The 18,754-nt window shown below is 37.1% G+C and overlaps 1 protein-coding gene across 2 annotated transcripts in view; it reads left to right on the plus strand.

Annotated features, from left to right (window-relative positions):
* MAGT1 (magnesium transporter 1) overlaps positions 1-18,754 on the plus strand; it is a 64,476-nt gene that overhangs the window by 10,998 nt on the left and 34,724 nt on the right. For both annotated transcript variants that reach the window (XM_072817487.1, XM_072817486.1), the window contains exons 2-3: positions 3,839-4,008; positions 7,586-7,703. In XM_072817487.1, the coding sequence (XP_072673588.1) occupies positions 3,839-4,008; positions 7,586-7,703 (288 nt within the window). The remainder of the gene's footprint in view (positions 1-3,838; positions 4,009-7,585; positions 7,704-18,754) is intronic.

Consider the following 18,754-nt stretch of genomic DNA (forward strand, 5'->3'; position numbering starts at 1 on the left):
TGCATGCTCTTCTCATTTAGGACCCTGAATATATCGTGCCAGCCCTTTCTGTCCTGCCAGGTCTCTGTGGAGAGGTCTGCTGTTAACCTAATAGTTCTCCCCATAAAGTTTAGGGATCTCTTGTCTCTTTTTGCTTTAAGAATCTTCCCTATCTTTGGAATTTGCAAGTTTCTCTATTAAATGTCATGGTGTTGAACGGTTTTTATTGATTTTAGGGGGGGGATCTCTCTATCTCCTGGATCTGAATGCCTGTTTCCCTTCCCATGTTAGGGAAGTTCTCAACTATGATTTGTCCAAATACACTTTCTGGTCCTCTGTCTCTTTCGGCGCCCTCTGGAACCCCAAGTAAATGTAGATTTTTTTTCCTTCTGAGGCTGTCATTTATTTTAGTTGCTGAATAATTCATTTGATAAACCTCTAACTTTTCTGTACTATAATCCTTCGTTGTTCTTACTAATTAAAGTATTAAATAATAAATAAAAGGAAATGAAGGGTAATTGCAACATTTTATTCGAAATGAAGGGTAATTGCAACATTTTATTCCTTTACTTTTGAAGGTTGTATCTTTGGAAGATAAAAGGATATCTGGGGAATGCATAGTGGGACTATGCAGAGTAAATACTGTAGAAAAACAAAATTTTTATTTCTCAGCCATAGCTTTCAGTACTCAAACAATGGGCTCTTGATATGGATGAAAGCTTCTCTAAGGAAGAAGGTTCGTCAATATTAGAGATTTACTCCAATCAATAAAGCTTTCAACTGAAGAAAAGTGAAATTCCTTTATAAAACAATGTACTAGTGAAGACAGAGGACTAGTGAAAGAAGTGTCTAGGACCTGTACTCTAAAAATTATAAAACAGGGACGCCTGGGTGGCTCAGCGGTTGAGCGTCTGCCTTCAGCCCAGGGCGTGATCCTGGAGGCCCGGGATCGAGTCTCACATCAGGCTCCTTGCAGGGAGCCTGCTTCTCCCTCTGCTTGTGTCTCTGCCTCTCTGTGTGTGTCTGTCATGAATAAATACAATCTTTAAAAAAAAAAACTATAAAACATCGATGAATGAAATTGGAGACGACACAAACAGATGGAAAGATATTCCATGCTCATGGATTGAAAGAACAAATATTGTTAAGATGTCCATGCTACCCAAAGCAATCTATAGATCTAATGTAATCCCTATCAAACTACCAAGCATTTAGCACAGTGATATGTGTGTGTATATATATGTGTGTGTCTATATATATGTATATATAAAATGTTATTCAGCCATAAGAAAAGAAAAATCTTACCATTTGCAGCAACATGGATGGAGCTAAAGAGTATAATGCTATGTGAAGTAAGTCAGAGAAAGGCAAATACCATATGACTTCATTCATATGTGGAATTTAATAAACAAAACAAAGGAAAAAAAGACAAGCCAAAAAACAGACTATTGACTATAGAGAACAAAACAGATGGTTACCAAAGGGAAAGCAGAAAGTGGAAGGGGGGAATGGGTGAAATAGGTGAAGGACATTAAGAATACACTTATCTTGATGAACACTGAGTAATGTATAGAATTGTTGAATCACTATATTGTACACCTGAAGCTAATATAATACCATACTGGAATTTTTAAAAAGTTATCTCAGAATTATTAAGATGTTATATTTGAGTTAACTGAAATATATCACATTCTTCAATCATTCCAGGAAGATCAGGTCGTGGTTTATTATTAGGAATGACGTATTTTTTCTTCTTGTTCATCTTTTTTTTTTTAAAAGATTTTATTTTTATCATTCATGAGAGACACAGAGAGAGAGAGAGAGGCGGGGGGGGGGGGGCATAGTCATAGGCAGAGGGAAAAGCAGGCTCCATGCAGGGAGCCTGATGTGGGACTTGATCCTGGGACTCCAGGATCACGCCCTAGGCTGAAGGCAGGCGCTAAACCCCTGAGCCACCCAGGCATCCCTTGTTCATCATTTGAATAGCTTAATGTTTACTTAATTTCCCTATGTTAGACATAGATATTTATTTAAAATGTAGTCCCTCCTCATAAGAATGAGAATGTAGAGCAGTAGTTCTGAAACTTCAGTGTATTCCATAGTGTAGTGGTTATCACATTCGCCTCACACATGAAAGGTCCCTGGTTTGAAACTGGGCAGAAACAGCTTTCTTGGCGGCCTGGTTTCCGTAGTGAAACTTCAGTGTATATAAAGAATCACTTGGTTTACCTGTTAAAATTTCATATTCTCGGAACCTACTCTAGACCTACTGAATCAGATTTACTGGAGGATGGAACCTGGAAGTCTTAACACGTAACAGGCTCCTTTATACCAACCACACTTGGAGAAACATGGGTCTAGAAAGTTTATTATCCTTTATGCTGGAAGCTTGCTCTGGGAAGTTTTGGTTTACTTTATTGCCATGCTTTTTTTTGTATTGTATTCTGATCAGTACTAAATTAAAAAATTGAATATATAATAAGATTATAAAAACTTAAATCATACTGTGAAAATTCTTTTAAGTGTACAACAGTGGTTCTCAATAAAGGAGGAGGGGAATTTTACTCCCTGGGCCTATCTGGCAACGTCTGGAGACATTTTTGGTTGTTGCAGCTGAAGGTAGAGGTACTACTGGTATCTGGTGGGTGGAGATCAGGGATGCTGCTCAACATCCTTCAATGTGCAGGACAACTCCCAACAACAAAGAATTATCTGGCTCAAGATGTCAGTATTGCCACTATTGTAAAACCCTGGTTTAGAGTGATCTGTTTCCTCAGTATCATTGTTCCACAAATCTTGTTAATTACTTGTTATACCAATCTTTTGAGAGTGTATATCTTTCTCTATGGGCTTAGAGTTTATATTTGGTTTTCCATTTGTGGACATATTCATTTTATGGCTCTTACCGGAATTATTTTGTATCTACTACAAAACTAATTTTGGTTCTAGGTCTAAGAATTCTTTCCCTATCCCATGATCCTTAAATGTTCTCTCCTAATTGTTTTCCTAAAAAAATTTTTTTAAGTAAGCTGTACACCCAGTGTGGGATTTGAACTCATGACTCCAAGATCAAAAGTCACATGTACTACTGACTGAGCCAGCCAGCTGCCCGTTTTTCTTCTTTCCTAAAATTTTTATAGTTTTCATTTTTATGTTTAAGTATGTGATCAGTTTGAGTTAATTTTTGAATAGAGTGTAAAGTTTAGTTCAAGATTCATATTTTTGACTACGGATGTCCAGTTGCTCCAGTACTGTTTCTTGAAAAGGCTATCCTTCCTTTAGTGAGTTTTTGCAACTTTATGAAGCATCAATTGGCTCTACTTAATGGAGGTCTGTTTCTGGGTTCTCATTTCTGTGCCATTCATTCATGGGTCTATTCTTTCATCAGTACCACTCTGCATTGCTTATTAGAGCTACATAGTATGCCTTAAGATCAGGTAGAGTAATCCTCACATTTTATTCTTTGTTTTCAAGATTGTTTTAACTATTTGTTTTTTTATACATGCGCTTTTTTGGGTTTGGTTTGGTTTTTAGAAGCAAGATCTTATACAAAACTAGCTGATTGATTTAACTCAACATTCTTTGTAATCTTTGGCAAATGAAAGGTTTTCTGATTTTATATTTTATTTATTAGTAAATAATTCATCTCAACAATATATCTGATTAAACTTAATCATGAAATGATATAATTTTAAGAATCGTTATCATTATCAGGCTCAATTATCAGATTCTATTTTTAGGTCACTCACAGTTTCTGTTACCTCTGCTTGTTAGTCTTGGTTTAAGTAAGTTTTCTCGTTAAAAGGAACTTCAAATGCCATGCTGAGAGCATTAATGCTACACTCCTCCCTTTTTTTAGATGGTGTTATCAGAAAAGGTTAGTCAACTGATGGAATGGACCAATAAAAGACCTGTAATAAGGATGAATGGAGACAAGTTCCGTCGCCTTGTTAAAGCCCCACCAAGAAACTACTCCGTTATTGTCATGTTCACTGCTCTCCAACTTCACAGACAGTGTGTCGTGTGCAAGTATGTACTTTCAACTACACTTTAAAATTAAATAACATAAACTTTTGACCGTTTCTCTATCCCAGAAGATCCGAATTAGTTCAGTGGGTGCATAAACAATTATTGTATATACCTTACTTAGGATGACTGTAGTAACATATATTGCCCTTTTACAGTCATTTCTTGGTTGCCCACAATAGTAGGGGGAAGAAAGAACAAGGATAAAGTATTGTTGTAGCCATAATAGGAATAACTTAAAAATGAATAATCATCATACAAATTGGTATCAACTTACATAAATATATGCCAATGGGATTGATGTAGTATTTTATTATTTGTAAATGCTTTCAGTTTCATATTCTTATTCTATACAATAACCCCAGAAGGTAAGTAAAACAAATATTCTCTCACGAAGAAATAGGTTCCAAAACCTTTTAACTGGTTTACACAAAGCTAGAGATAATTATTAATGCAAATGCAATAATGGTAGCTACATTCCAGATTTGGAATTACAAGAGAACAGTTTTAGAAAATAAAGATGTGTGATTTTGAAATGTTTTCTTTTTTTATATTATTTTGTAGTGATTATAAAACTTGGAAATGGAGACTAATCTCACTTAAACTTTCATCAGACCATGGTTTATTGATTTGATCTTACTGTTTCTGAATGATCTTAGGAACAGATTGATATTTCTTTTAAAAAAGGACTTTGGGGATGCCTGGGTGGCTCAGTGGTTGGGTGCCTGCCTTTGGGATCCAGGATCAAGTCCTGTATCAGGCTCCCTGCGAGCCTGCTTCTCCCTCTGCCCGTGTCTCTACCTCTCTTCCTCAGTCTGTGTCTGTCATGAATAAATGAATAAATCTTTTTTTATTATAAATTTATTTTTTATTGGTGTTCAATTTGCCAGCATATAGAATAACACCCAGTGCTCATCCTATCAAGCGCCCACCTCAGTGCCTGTCACCCAGTCACCCCCACCCCCCGCCCACACCCACCTCCCCTTCCACCACCCCTAGTTTGTTTCCCAGAGGTAGGAGTCTTTCATGTTTTGTCTCCCTTTCTGATAGTTCCCACTCTAAATGAATAAATCTTTTTTTAAAAAGGGCACTTTACATAAAAGGGCAACATTTCTTTAAACAAAATTTAAAATAGTGGGTACTAAAAAATAGAATAGCTTTTGCTTTTTGGTGTTTTTTTAACTTACATTTTTAGATCAATATGTGTGATCTGAGAATTCATTTTAAATGAAATGACAAAGCTACCCTGTGAAGAACTAATTTAATAAAATCTTGAAGGCTTTTCAAATTCTGACAGCCTGGGCTTATGTGAAGGAATAGACAATTTTTTTTTAGAATATGCATTATGATACCCCAAGACTTGCTAACTTTCCATCAAGGATTTTCCCCTCAGAGGTAGAAGATAGTTAAGGTATTTGATCCCAGAGTACTTATTTTATTTTATTTTATTTTATTTTATTTTATTTTATTTTATTTTATTTTATTTTATTTTTTCCAGAGTACTTATTTTTGGGCACCCTATGCTGGATAGCAGGTATTAATTATGCATAAACTTAAAATCTAGAATTACTCTTAATTTAGTCATTTCAGCAATCAAGAATATACAAAAATGTTAGGGAACAAACACAAACTCCTTCATAATTCTATATTAAATGCAAATACATGATATTTTTATTAACCTAAGTTTTTATTAGTATCTTTATATAAGATGAAATTTAAAATTAGCTCATATTTTCCTAAACACACTCAAAAAATAAAAAATTGGGCAGCCCGGGTGGCCTTCGGTGCAGGGCGTGATCCTGGAGACCTGGGATTGAGTCCCACATCAGGCTCCCTGCATGGAGCCTGCTTCTCTCTCTGCCTGTGTCTCTGTCTCTCTTTTTTTCTCCCTCTCTGTCTCTCATAAATAAATAAAAATCTTTAAAAAATTAACAGTAATGTGTATAATACTATGTATTTGGTGCTATCAGGATGAGAAGTATAAGATGCCCTACCCTTATTATATGGCTAGTGAAATGAGTTCCACACATGAAAATTTAGCAATATAAGGCAATTTCAATTAAGTACCAAATGGATTATGTATATAATACTACAAAATTTCAGGGAGGACATATAACAGGAAGATTAAGGTTGGCCTAATGGAAAAGAAAGGATTTGTATTAGGGCTAGACAGATGGATCAGATTTAGATAGAAGTACGATATTTTGGTTAGAAGTAAAGGTGTGTGCAAGGATACAGAGATCATGGTAAATAAAGTGCTGGAATTAAAAGATCCTGTTTTATATTGATTAGTAGTAAGGCTGCATAAAAGTTAGATGCCTTATTGGAACTAGGTGATAAAAAATACTTGAGGGACGCCTGGATGGCTCAGTGGTTGAGCGTCTGCCTTTGGCTCAGGGCATGATCCCACAGTCCCTGGATTGAGTCCCACATTGGACTTCCTACATGGAGCCTGCTTCTCCCTCTGCCTATGTTTCTGCCCCTCTCTCTATGTCTCTTATGAATAAGTAAATAAAATCTTTAAAAAAAAACTTGAATAACCAGTGAAAAAACTTGGAGACTGTTCTGAAGGTGGTAGAAAAGCAACAATAGTTTTTGAGAAGAGTAGGAGTTTCAGGAAAGTAGTAATTATGAAGATTGTTGTATATTGCAGCATAAGAAGGATTGGAAGAGGAGAAACTAGAGTCAATATTTTAATATTCTAATGTCAGATATTAAGGATCTGACTTTAGCTGATAGCAATGAAAATAAATAGGAAGAGATGGAATTAAAAGATAATCACAGGGATCCCTGGGTGGCACAGCGGTTTAGCGCCTGCCTTTGGACCAGGGCGCGATCCTGGAGACCCGGGATCGAATCCCACGTCGGGCTCCCGGCATGGAGCCTGCTTCTCCCTCTGCCTGTGTCTCTGCCTCTCTCTCTCTGTGTGTGACTGTCATAAATAAATAAAAAATTAAAAAAAAATAAAAGATAATCACAAATGAAAAATTATCAGATCTTAGAAACTGAAAACATATGGGCAATAAGGGAAAAGTCAAACATGATTCGAGGTTTCAATCTCAATTCTCTAGATTCTTTCGCACTAAGAATTCATCTGACTGTATTTTCATTTACTAAATAATAGCATGTTATATGATAGATTTATAAAATGGATTACTCTTATAGTTTACTTTCTCTGGAAATACTTCAACCTTGTCTTTTTGAACACCTAGAAGTAATTTAAGGATTAAAAAGTTGTTGTACAAACAATTAGCTGGAGTTTTCCAGTGACTACTTAAAGAGCTTTGAAATAAGAAGCACAAAGTATGAAGCTGAGTCAAGTAACTACTTTCTGTTGGAATCCCCAACACTTAGGATAAGGCTTCTTTTATGCCAAAACAATGACAGTGTTTTCCAAAGTTTGTCCTGACCCTTTCAGCAGAGCCTTACTGGTGTTTCTCTGTCTCTGTCTGTCTCTCTCTCTCAAAATATTTCTCCCGTTGGAAACACTGCTATTGCTTCTTTGGCTCTGTTTCACTGCTGATAAACTAGATTGCTGTTAAAAAATGTTTTATATGTTCATAAATCTGATTGTATCCAGGCAAGCTGATGAAGAATTCCAGATCCTGGCAAACTCGTGGCGATACTCCAGTGCATTTACCAACAGGATATTTTTTGCTATGGTGGATTTTGATGAAGGCTCTGATGTATTTCAGATGGTAAGATCTTTGGCTTATTTTACTAAGTAGGGATAAGTTAACTCTAGATAAAGTGGAATATATTTTTTTTCAGTGGTCACAAGAAGTTTTATTTATGTATTCCTTGTTATCTAAGTATACTGGGTATATAATTCATATTGCTTTCAGGTACACAGCATAATGATTTGACAGTTCCATACATTACTTAGTGCTCAACATGGTAAGAGTAGTCACTATCCATTCCCACACAATATTATTACAATATTTGACTATATATCCAATGCTATATTTTACATTTTTGTAACTTATTTATTTTATAACCGGAAGTTTGTTCCTCTTAATCCCCTTCACCTATTTTGCCCAACCCCCCATTCTTTCTGGTAACCACAGGTTTTTTCTTTGTATTTCTGAGGCTGTTTGTGTGTTGTTGTTTTTTTAGATTCCACATATAAGTGAAATCATATAGTATTTGTCCTTCTCTGTCTGATGTATTTCACTTAGCATAATACCCTCTAGGTCCACCCATGTTGTCACAAATGACAAAATTTCATTCTTTTTTTATGACTGAGTAAGAGAGAGAGAGAGAGGGGATCCCTGGGTGGCTCAGCGGTTTGGCGCCTGCCTACGCCCGGGACGTGATCCTGGGGTCCTGGGATCAGGTCCCACGTCAGGCTTCCTGCATGGAGCCTGCTTCTCCCTCTGCCTGTGTCTCTGCCTCTCTCTCTCCCTCTCTCTGTGTATCTCATGAATAAATTAATAAAATCTTTAAAAAAAAGAGAGAGAGTGTGGGCAGCTCAGGTGGCTCAGCGGTTTAGCATCGACTTCAGCCCAGGGCCTGATCCTGGGGACCTGGGATCGAGTTCCACATCGGGCTCCCTGCATGGAGCCAGCTTCTCCCTCTGCCTCTCTCTTTCTCGCTCTTTCTCTCTCTCGAATAAATAAATAAAATCTTTAAAAAAAAAAGAGAGAGAGTGTGTGTGTGTGTGCGCATGCGCACACATATATACACATATACGTGTACACCTTTTTTATCCATTCGTCTATAGATGGACATGTGGTTGCTTCTGTATTTTGTCTGTTCTCTGCCATAAATCGGAATGCATATTTTTTTCTAATTAGCATTTTCATTTTCTTTTTTTTTCATTTTCTTTTTTTTAAAAGATTTTATTTATTTATTCATGAGAGACACACAGAGAGACAGACATAGGCAGAGGAAGAAGCAGCCTCCCCACAGGGATCCCGATGTGGGACTTGATCCCTGAATCCCAGGGGTCACGTGATCCCAGAATCACGCCCTGAGCCAAAGGCAGATGCCCAACCGCTGAGTCACCCTGGTGTCCCAGCATTTTCATTTTCTTTGGGTAAATACTCAGTAGTGGGAGGCCCTGGTGGCTCAGCGGTTTAGCGCCGCCTTCCGCCCAGGGCCTCTCTCTCTCTGTGTGTGTGTGTGTGTGTGTGTGTGTGTGTGTCTCATGAATAAATAAATAAAATCTTTAAAAAAATACTCAGTAGTATAATTCCTGGGTGATGTGATATTTCCATTTTTAATGTTTTGAGGAAGTTCATACTGTTTTCCATACTGGTTGCACCAATTTATATTTCCACTAGCAGTGCACAAGGGTGCCCTTTTCACCACATCTTCACCAACATTTGTTATTTCTTTTCTTTTTGATTTGAGCCATTCTGACAGGTGTGAGGCAATATCTCATTGTGATTTTGATTTGCATTTCTTTGATGATTAGTGTTGTTGAGCATCTTTTCATGTGTCTATTGGCCATTTGTATGTCTTCTTTGGAAAAATGTCTATTCAGGTTCACTGCCAATTTTTAATTGGATTGTTTGGTTCTTTTTGGTGTGGAGTTATGTAAGTTCTTTATGTATTTTGGATATTAACCCTTATTTTGGATATGTCATTTGTAAATGTCTTCTCCTGTTCAGAAGGTTGCCTTTTCATTTTATTGGTTTCTTTCACCATGCAAAAGCTTTTTATTTTGGTATAGTTCTAATAGTTTCTTTTTTATCTAATTTCCTGAGGAGACATATGCATTATGTTGCTATGGCCAACATCCAAGAAATTACTGTATATGTTTTCCTTTAGTTTTATGGTTTCATATCTCACATTTACATCTATTTTTAAAGATTTTATTTATTTATTTATTCATGACAGACACAGGGAGAGAGAGGCAGAGACATAGGTAGAGGGAGGGGAGCCTGATGCAGGACTTGATCCCAGAACCCTAGGATCATGACCTGAGCAAAAGGCAGACACTCAAACACTGAGCCACTCAGGTGCCTGTCACATTTAGGTCTTTAATCCATTTTAGGTTTTTGTATGTGGTATAAGTAAGTGGTCTAGTGGTCTAGAATGAAACTCATTCTTTTCATGTAGCTTTCCAGTTTTCCCAGCACCATTTGTTGAAGAGAATGTCTTTTCCCCTTCGTATATTCTAGCTTCCTTTGTCATAGACTCATTGATCATATAAACGTTGGTTTATTTCTAGGCTCTCTATTCTCTTCCGTTGATCTATGTGTCTGTATTTGTGCCAGTACCACAATGTTTTGATTACTTAGCCTTGTAGTATATCTTGAAATCTGGGATTGGTATACATCTGGCTTTGTTCTTTCTCAAGATTGCTTTGGCTGTTTGGGGTCTTTTGTGGTTCCATACAAATTTTAGGAGTATTTTTTCTAGTTCTGTGATAAATGCTGTTGGTATTTTGATAGGGATTGCATTGAATCTATAGATTGCTTTGGGTAGTATGGACATTTTAACATTACTCTTCCAATCAATGAGCATGGTATATTTTTCTTTTTGTATTATCTTCAATTTCTTTTACCAATGTGTCATGGTTTTTGGAGTAAAGTTCTTCCATTTCTTTGGTTATAGTATTTCCTAGGTATTTTATTCTTTTTGGCATAATTGTAGATGGGATTGTTTTCTTAATTTTTCTTTCTGCTACTTAGCTACTGGTGTATAGAAATGCAATGGACTTCTGTATATTAATTTTGTATTCTAAAACATCACTGAATTCATTTACTAGTTCTAGTAGATTTTTGGTGGAGTCTTTTAAGTTTTTCTATAGATAGCATATTCTCTGCAAATAGTGACAATTTTACTTTTTCCTTACCAATTTGGGTATCTTTTATTTCTTTTTCATGTCTGAGTGGGACTTCTAGTACTATCTTGAATAAACATGGTGAAAGTGGATTTCCTTAACTTGTTGCTGATCTTAGAGGAAAAGCTTTCAGTTTTCTACCATGGGATATGTTAGCTGTGGGTTTCTCATATATGACCTTTATTATGTGGAGGTATGTTCGCTCTAAAGCAACTTTGTTGAGTTTCTATCATGAACAGATGTTGTATATTGTCAGATGCTTTTTCTGCATTTGTTGAGGTGATCACATAGTTTTTATCCATCTTCCTGTTATGTGAGATATTATATTGATTGATTTGTGAATGTGGGATATTCTTGCATCCCTAGAATAAATTCTCATTCATTGTGGTGAATGATCCTTTTTAAAAAATTCTTATTTATATTCAATTTGCTAGCATATAGTATAATACCCAGTGCTCATCTCATCATGTGCCCTCCTTAATGCCCTCATCCATTTATCCTGTTACCCCCCCACACACACACACACCTTCCCTTCTACAACCCTTTGTTTGTTTCCCAGAGTTAGGAGTCTCCTCATAGAGAGGAAGACATTCCTAATTTTTCACTACTCAATTTCCCCCCATTCCCTTTGGTCTCTTTCACTATTTCTTATATCCCACATATGAGTGAAACCATATGATGATTGTCTTTCTTCAATGGATTTATTTCGCTCAGCATAATACCCTCCAGTTCCATCGTCAATGATCCTTTTAATTTATTGTTGAATTCAGTTTGCTAATATTTTGTTGGAGATTTTTGCTTCTGTATTTATCAGAGATACTGGCCTGCGGTTTTCTTTTTTTGTAGTGTCTTTAATCTGGTTTTGGTTCAGAGTAATGCTGGCTTTATAGAGTAAATTTAGAAGTTTTCCTTCCTCTTCTATTTTTTGGATATTTTAAGAATAGGTACTAATGCTTCTTTAAATATTTCATATAGAATTCACCTGTTAGCCATCTGGTCCTGGATTTCTGTTTGTTGGGAGGGAATTTTTTTTTAAGATTTTATTTATTTGTGTGTGTGTGTGTGTGTGTGTGTGTGTGAGAGAGAGGGGGGGGGTGGGGGGAGGGTGCATGCATGCACAAGAGGGAGAGGGAGAAGCAGACTTCTAGCTGAGCAGGGAGCCCAACATGGGGCTTGATCCCAGGACCATGGTATCGTGATTTGAGTCAAAGGCAGGCATGACCATTTTAATTTCATTACTAGTAATGAGTCTGTTTAAATTTTCTACTTTTTCCTGATGCACTTTGGAAGATTGTACATTTCACGAATTTAGCAGGTTTTTCAGTTGTCCAAATTGCTGACCTACAATTTTCAATAGTATTCTTTTATAATCCTTTGTCTTTCTGTGGAGTTGGTTTTTATTTCTCCTCTTTCATTTCTGATTTTATATATTTTCATCCTCTCTTTTTGTCTTGATGAATCTGGATAAAGTTTTATAATTTTTTTTTCATCTTTTTAGAGAACCATCTCTTGGTTTCATTGATCTTTTCTATTTTCTATTTTTTTTTTTAGTCTTTATATCTTTATTTCTGTTCCAATCATAATTGTTTACTTTCTTTTTTTTAAAAGATTTTATTTATTCATGAGAGACACACAGAGAGAAAGGCAGAGACACAGGCAGGGGGAGAAGCAGACTCTATGCAGGGAGCCTGATGCGGGCCTTGATCCCAGAACTCCAGGATCATGCCCTGGGCCAAAGACAGACACTAAACCACTGAGCCACCCAGAGACCCCCCTATATACTTTCTTCTACTGACTTACGGCTTTTTTTGCTCTTATTTTTCTAGTTCCTTTAAGTGAAGGTTAGATTGGGATTTTTGTTGTTGTTGTTTCTTGAGGTAGGACTGTATTGCTATAAATTTCCCTCTTAGAATTGCTTTTGCTGTGTCCCAAAGATTTTGGACTGTTATTTTTTCATTTTCATTTGTCTCCATGTATTCTTCAACTTCCTTTCTGACTTCTTTGTTGACCCATTGGTTGGTTGTTGGTGTATTTCTTTAGATTCCATGTTTTTATGTTTTTTTCTAGGTTTTTTTTTCTTGTAATTAATTTCTACTTTCATACCATTGTGATTGAAAAGATGCTTGATATGATTCCAATTCTCTTAAATTTTGAGACTGGTTTGTAGCCTAATTTATATGATCTGTCTATGAGAATATTCCAGGTGCACTTGAAAAGAATGTGTATTCTGCTGGATTTTTGGATAATGTCTGTTAATCCCAGCTGTTCTTATGTGTCATTCAGATACTTTAGAGTTACTGTATTTTAATTGATTTTCTGTCTGGGTAGTCTATCCATTGATGTTAGTGGGATGTTTAAAGTCCTCTACTATTATTGGATTACTGTCAACTTTTCCCTTTATATCTGTTAATCTTTGTTTCATTTATTTAGGTGCTCCTATGTTGGGTGCATATTTACAATTGTTATATGCTCTTGTTAGATTGATCCCTTTATCATTATGTAATGTTCTTCTTCATCTCTTGCTACAGTATTCTGTTTTAAGTCTATTTTCTCTCATATAAATATACATGGATTTTTTTTCCTGCTTCCATTTTCATGGAATATTTTTTCTGTTCCTTTACTTCCAGTCTGTGTATGTTTTGGGGTCTGAAATGAGTCTCTTGTAGGCAGCACATAGGTTGTTCTTGTTTTTTCTATCCGTTCAGTTACCATATGTTTTTTGATTAGAGCACTTAGTCTAGTTAAAGTAGTTATTGACAGGTATGTATTTATTGCCATTCATTAATTATTTTCTGGTTGTTTTTATAGTTCTCCTTTCCTTATTTTCTTCTTCACTTCCCTTGTGGTTTGATGGATTTGTCTAGTGTTATGCTTGAATTATGATGTCCTATTTTATATTTTTTTAAGTTTTTGTGTAATCCAAAACTAATTTTTGTAGATATAATTGATTTTACATCTTTTGTGTTTTAACCTCCATGCTGGCTTTATAAGTGAGTAATCTGCCTTTACTATATTTATGCTTTCACTATTGAAATTTACTCATTTCATGCTTTTCTTACTTCTAGTTAGAGCCTTTTTCCACTTAAAGAATTTACTTATCTTTGATTGTAAGTTTGATTTAGTTGTGATGAACCTCTAACTTTATCTGTACTTCAATTCTGTTGATAACCTTGCCTAGTAGAGTATTTTTGGTTGCAGGTTTTTTTCCTTTAGCACTTTGAATATATCATGCCACTCCCTTCTAGCCTGCAAAGTCTCTGCTGAAATATCAGCTGATAGCTTTATTCAGCTTCCCTAGTATGTTACTGTTTTCTTTTCTCATGCTCCTTTTAAAATTATTATTAATTCCTGGCATTTTATTTTATTTTATTTTTTAATTTTTATTTATTTATGATAGAGAGAGAGAGAGAGAGAGGCAGAGACATAGGCAGAGGGAGAAGCAGGCTCCATGCACCGGGAGCCCGACGTGGGATTTGGCCACGTCGGGGCCAAAGGCAGGCGCTAAACCACTGCGCCACCCAGGGATCCCTTCCTGGCATTTTAATTATTATGTGTCTTTCTGTGGGACTTACTTGCGTTCATCTTGTTTGGGGGTTTCTATATTTCCTGGACGTGGATGTTTTTATTTCCCCATAGTAGACAAGTTTTCAGCTCTTATTTCTTCAAATAATTTTTCTGTCTCCTTCTCTCTTCTTCTGGGATCCCTATAAGTGCAAATGTTATTACACTTGATAATGTTATAGTGATCCCTTAAGCTGTTCTCTTTCTTTTTTTTTTTTTTTTTTGCTGTACTCTTTCTTAATTACTCTTTTATCCTTCTGCTGTTCAGTTTTGTTGCTTTCTATTACCCTGTCTTCCAGATTGCTGATCCATCCTTGTGGCTGTTGATTCTCCCTACTGTATTTGTTTCACTCTTTTTCAGTGAGTTTGGCTTTTTCCTTTATTTGGGACACATTCCTCTATCTCCTCATTTTGTCTATTTCTTTGTGTTTGTTTCTGTGCATTAGGTAGGGCAACTATATCTCCTACTCTTGAAAGTAGTGGCCTTGTGTATAAGAGGCCTCATGGTGCTATGTTGCACAACCACCCCTGTTCACCAGAACCAGGTGCTCAATATGTGAGCTGTGCTGTCCAGTTGCGAATGAGCTATGATTGCTGTGGCCATGTGGGTGGGCAGCACTGGCCGTCGGCTTAATTGGCTTTAGTGACCTCCTTCACCTACTGCAGCTGCACTGGGCAGGGTTTGCTTCCAACACTGTAGAGAGGCCCTGCTGCAGCACTCATTGGCTTGTTGTTGCATAGGTCTGGCCTTAACCCTGGTTGTCTACAGCTATGTGCTGCAATAGCTGGAGATGCAGGGAAGGGCAGGGCTGGCTCTTTGTATAGTCATCTAAGAGGCTCAGCTTTAAAAATTATACGAATGCTGTTGTGTGTGGTTATCTCCTTCCCATCCCAGGGCAGGAGTCACTTTGGAGGGGTGCCAGTTCCAACTGAGGCTGCCTGCCAGGTGCAGTGTGACAGGAGCCACTTTGGGGGGGTCATCTGCCATGGCAGATGAGTTGAGTGGGGAAGGTCTACAGGGGAACACCAGGACCAGGAATGTGGCAGTAGCAAGGTAGATGGAGAATATTTGAACTGCCTCCCACAAGTGTCTGCCTATGTAGGCTAGGGGAGGGCAATATAAATAGTACTTGCCAGCCCTTTTGTTTCCAGAGAAATCTGCAGATCCCTGCCCCTCTAACATGAATCCTAAAATTAGTGAATAAAATTCCTTCACGTAATCCCCAGGTGCTTTTCAAACTGCTGATTGTATATTTCACACTGAGTGAGTGTGCTCTTTGAGGACAAGGATTCATTTTCCTTTTTCCTCTTACTCTCCTAGAATTAAACCCCACTGATTTTCAAAGCAAGATATTATGGGGACTTATCTTCCCAGCATGGGCCCCCAGGGCCAGGGATGTGCCTTGTGGGATCTGATTGATTGCCTTGCTCCCCTGTTCTTGTGATGTCCCTTCTCTTTGTGGTTAGTTACACTGGGGGTTTGGTTTCCAATTGCATCTCCATTCCTCCTATCCTTTTGGTCTTCTATCTATGATCTGCTATGGAAGATCTGTTCTCTAGTCTTCAGATTATTTTCAGAGTTAGTTTCCAATACATGTAATTCCTTACATGGGACAAAGTGAGTTTGGGATCTTACTATTCTACCATTTTCCTCTGACCACAAGAAGTTTTCTTTGTTTGCAATTTTATTAGTTTCAGAGGTAGAGTTTAGCGATTGATCAGTAATTGCTCATTACATCAAATGCCCTCCTTAATACCCATCACCCAGTTACCCCATTCCCCCAATCTGCCTCCCCTCCAGCAACCCTCAGTTTGTTCCCTGCAGTTAAGAGTCTCTTATGGTTTGTATCCCTCTCTGATTTCTTCTTATTTTCTTTTTCTATCCATTCCCCTATGTACAAGTTTTGTTTCTTAAATTCCATATATGGGTGAAATCATATGATATTTGTCTTTCTCAAACTTATTTTGCATGGTGTAATATTCTATAGTTCCATCCATGTCACTGCAAATGCTAAGATTTTATTCTTCTTGATGACTGTGTAATATTCTATTGTATATATACCACCTTTTTTATCTATTCATCTGTAGATGGACATCTGGGCTCTTTCCATAGTTTGGCAACTGTGGACATTGCTGCTATAAATATTAGGGTGCATGTGCTCCTTTGACCACTATGTTTGTATCCTTTGAAAAAATGCCTAGTAGTGCAATAACTTGGTCATACAGTTACTCTATTTTTAAGTTTTTTTTTTTTTTAAATTTTATTTATTTATGATAGTCACACAGAGAGAGAGAGAGAGAGGCAGAGACACAGGCAGAGGGAGAAGCAGGCTCCATGCACCGGTAGCCTGATGTGGGATTCGATCCCGGGCCTCCAAGATCGCGCCCTGGGCCAAAGGCAGGCGCCAAACCGCTGCGCCACCCAGGGATCCCTATTTTTAAGTTTTTTGAGGAACCTCCATACTGTTTCCCAGAGTGGCTGTAGCAGTTGTGCATTCCTACGAACAGTGTAAGACGGTTCCTCTTTCTCTGCATTCTCACCAACATCTGTTGTTTCCTGAGTTGTTAAATTTAGTCATTCTCACTGGTGCAAGGTGGTATCTCATTGTGGTTTTGAATTGTATTTTCCTAACGCTGAATAGTGTTGAACATTTTTTTCATGTGTCTGGTGGCCATTTGTATGTCTTCTTTAGAGAAATGTTTGTTCATGTCTTCTGACCATTTCTTTGTTCTTTGGGTGTTGAGTTTGAAAAGTTCTTTGGAGATCTTGAATACTAGCCATTTATCTGATACAACATTTGCATGTATCTTCTCCCGTTCTGTAGGGTGTCTTAGTTTTCTTGACTATTTCCTTTGCTGTGCAAAAGCTTTTTATCTTAACGAAGTCCTAATAGTTCATTTTTACTTTTGTTTCTCTTGCCTTTGAAAATGTGTCTAGCAAGAAGTTGCTGCAGCCAAAGTCAAAAAGGTTGTTGCCGAGCAGCCTTGGTGGCGCAGCGGTTTAGCGCCGCCTGCACCCCGGGGTGTGATCCTGGAGACCCGGGATCGAGTCCCACATCGGGCTTCCTGCATGGAGCCTGCTTTTTCCTCTGCCTGTGTCTCTGCCTCTCTCTCACTCTCTATGAATAAATAAATAAATCCTAAAAAACAAAAAAAGGTTGTTGCCTGTGTTCACTGCTAGGATTGTGTTGGATTCCTGTCTTACATTTAGGTCTTTCATCCATTTTTTAGTTTATTTTGGTATATGGTATAAGAAAATGATACAGTTTTATTCCTCTGCAGCTGGAGGAATTTTCCTCCTCCTCCTCCTAAAATTGGAATTATCCAATTTTCCCAGTACCATTTGTTGAAGAGAGTGTGTTTTTTCCATTGGATGTTCTTTCCTGCTTTGTTGAAAATTAGTTGACCATAGAGTTGAGGATCCGTTTTTGGGTGCTCTATTCTGTTGCTGTGATCTAGGTGTCTGTTTTTGTGCCAGTACCATACTTTCCTGATGATTAAAGATTTGTCATACAGTTTATTTTTTTATTTTTATTTTTTTGTCATACAGTTTAAAGTCCAGAATTGTGATGCTATCAGCTTTAGTTTTCTTGTTCAACACTCTGTTGGCTATTTGGTGTCTTTTCTGGTTCCATACAAATTTTAGGATTATTTGATCCAGCTCTGTGAAAAATGTTGATGGTATTTTGATGAGGATTGCACTGAATGTGTAAATTGCTTGGGGTAGCATAGACATTTTAACTATTTATTCTTCCAATCCTTGAGGATGGAATGTTTTCCATCACTTGTGTCTTCCTCAATTTCTTTCATGAGAGTTCTATACTTTTCAGAGTTCAAACACTTTAGCTTTTTGGTTAGGTTTGTTTCTAGATATCTTAAAGTTTTGGGTACAATTCTAAATGGGATCAATTCTTTGATTTCTCTTTCTTCTGACTCATTGTTAGTGAATGGAAATGCAACTGACTTCTGTTCATTGATGTTATATCCTAACACTTTACTGAATTATTGTATGAGTTTTAGCAATTTTCAGGTGGAATCTTTAGGGTTTTCAACAGAGTATCATGTAATGTGTGAAGAGTGAAAGTTTGTTACTACTTTGCCGATTTGGATGTCTTTTCTTTCTTTTTTTTGTCTGATTGCTGAGACTAGGCCTTCCAGTACTATGTTGAACAACAGTGATGAGAGTGAACATCCTTGTTGTGTTCTTGACCTTAGGAGCAAAGCTCTCAGTTTTTCCTGTTGAGGATGATATTTACTGAGGGTTTTTTGTGCATGGATTTTATGATATTAAGGTATGTCCCTCTATTCCTACACTGTGGAGAGTTTTTATAATGAAAGGATGCTGAATTTTGTCAAATGCTTTTTCTGCATCTGTTGAGAGGATCATATGGTTCT

The sequence above is a fragment of the Canis lupus genome, chromosome X (genome assembly GCF_048164855.1).
Source record: "Canis lupus baileyi chromosome X, mCanLup2.hap1, whole genome shotgun sequence".
NCBI classification, from domain to species: Eukaryota; Metazoa; Chordata; class Mammalia; order Carnivora; family Canidae; genus Canis; species Canis lupus.